This window comes from Triticum urartu, chromosome 3A (genome assembly GCF_056163025.1).
Source record: "Triticum urartu cultivar PI428250 chromosome 3A, HENAU_Tu73, whole genome shotgun sequence".
NCBI lineage: Eukaryota > Viridiplantae > Streptophyta > Magnoliopsida > Poales > Poaceae > Triticum > Triticum urartu.
The window spans coordinates 303,322,551-303,323,994 of record NC_141875.1 but is presented as its reverse complement, the minus strand read 5'-3'; the positions used below and the strand labels follow the sequence as shown (position 1 = coordinate 303,323,994).

Here is a 1,444-nt window from a genome sequence, read left to right as displayed (position 1 = left end):
CATTTCTCCGGGTTGAGCTTGATCTGAAATCGGCGCAAGTTTTGAAAGATTTCCTTGATGTCTTCTAGCAACGTTCCACGTTTCTCCGTCTTCACCACAACATCGTCCACATAGACATGGGCGTTTTTGCCGAGTTGCTTGAGGAGACACTTTTGCATGCAACGCTGAAACATGGCGCCGACATTCCTCAAGCCGAACGTCATGGTGAGGTAACAGAAGGCTCCGAATGGTGTGATGAAGGTAGTCTTCAGCCTGTCGGCCGGGTTTAGCTTGATCTGGTGATACCCTGAGTATGCATCCAAAAAGCTCAACAACTCGCATCCGACTGTGGAGTCAATCACTTGGTCGATTCTTGGCAAAGAAAATGCATCTTTGGGGCAAGCTTTGTTGAGGCTGTATAATAAATACACATGTGCCACTTCCTGTTCTTCTTCAGCACTAGGACTGGGTTGGCTAACCATTCTAGAAAGAACACTTCCATGATGAAGTCTGTTGCTAGAAGTCGGGCTATCTCTTCTCCAACAACTCTTCTATTCTCTTTGGACATGCGCCGCAAGGGCTGCCTGACTGGCTTGGCATCAGACCGGACATGTAGCTTGTGCTCGGCGAATTCCATCGGAACACCCGGCATGCCCTTGGGAAACCATGCAAAGATGTCCCAATTCTCACAGAGGAAATCGACGAGCTCGCCTTCCTATCTTGTGTCAAGTTTTGCACCAATGACTGCGTGCCTCTCTGGGTGCTCTGGGTCCAAGGGTATCTTCTTCGTCTCCTTCGCCGGCTTGAACGAGCCCTTAGCTTCCGACTCCTTGGGGTTGGGTGACATTTCTGGCTGCTTGCCAGCCATCGCCAAAACCCGGTTAAGGTGCCGCCTCTCAGCCACGATCACGGGGGACTCGGCTAAACGACTGCTCTCTGCTGCATAGGCGGACGACTTCTTGTAGTCTCCTGCTATGGTCAGGATTCCCTTGGAGCTCAACATCTTCATCTTCAGGTAAGCACAGTGGGGGACCGCCATGAACTTGGCCAGGGCAAGCCGGCCAAGCAATGCATGATAGGGGCTCCCAAGGTCCACCACCTCAAACCAGACTAGCTCTCTGCGGAAATGATTTTTGTCCCCGAAGAGGACATCTATCTGAGTCTTGCCGATTGGTGAGCAGGAAAGGCATGGAACTATGCCATGGAAAACAGTCTGGCTGGGCTGAAGATGTCTCTGCTTGATTCCCAACTTCTCCATGGTATCTTTGTACATGATGTTGATGCTGCTACCGCCATCTATCAAAACTTGGGAGAAGCGAGAAGCTCGCCTCTCCGTGGCAAAGGTGGCATCCAACACCAGGGCATAAGAGCCGGGATTGGGCATCACCTCCGGGTAGTCGGCTCTGCTCCAGCTGATGGGCTTCTCAGACCAATGCATGAACTCGGGGGTCTCTGATGCTACTGC

General features: G+C 51.9%; 1 protein-coding gene across 1 annotated transcript; it reads right to left on the bottom strand.

Moving 5' to 3' along the window:
* Positions 1–694: 694 nt before the first annotated feature.
* On the bottom strand, positions 695–1,237 carry LOC147979524 (uncharacterized). Its single transcript, XM_087515254.1, has one exon. The coding sequence runs from the start codon at positions 1,235–1,237 to the stop codon at positions 695–697; it is 543 nt and encodes a 180-aa protein (XP_087371380.1).
* Between the last annotated feature and the right edge of the window lie 207 nt (positions 1,238–1,444).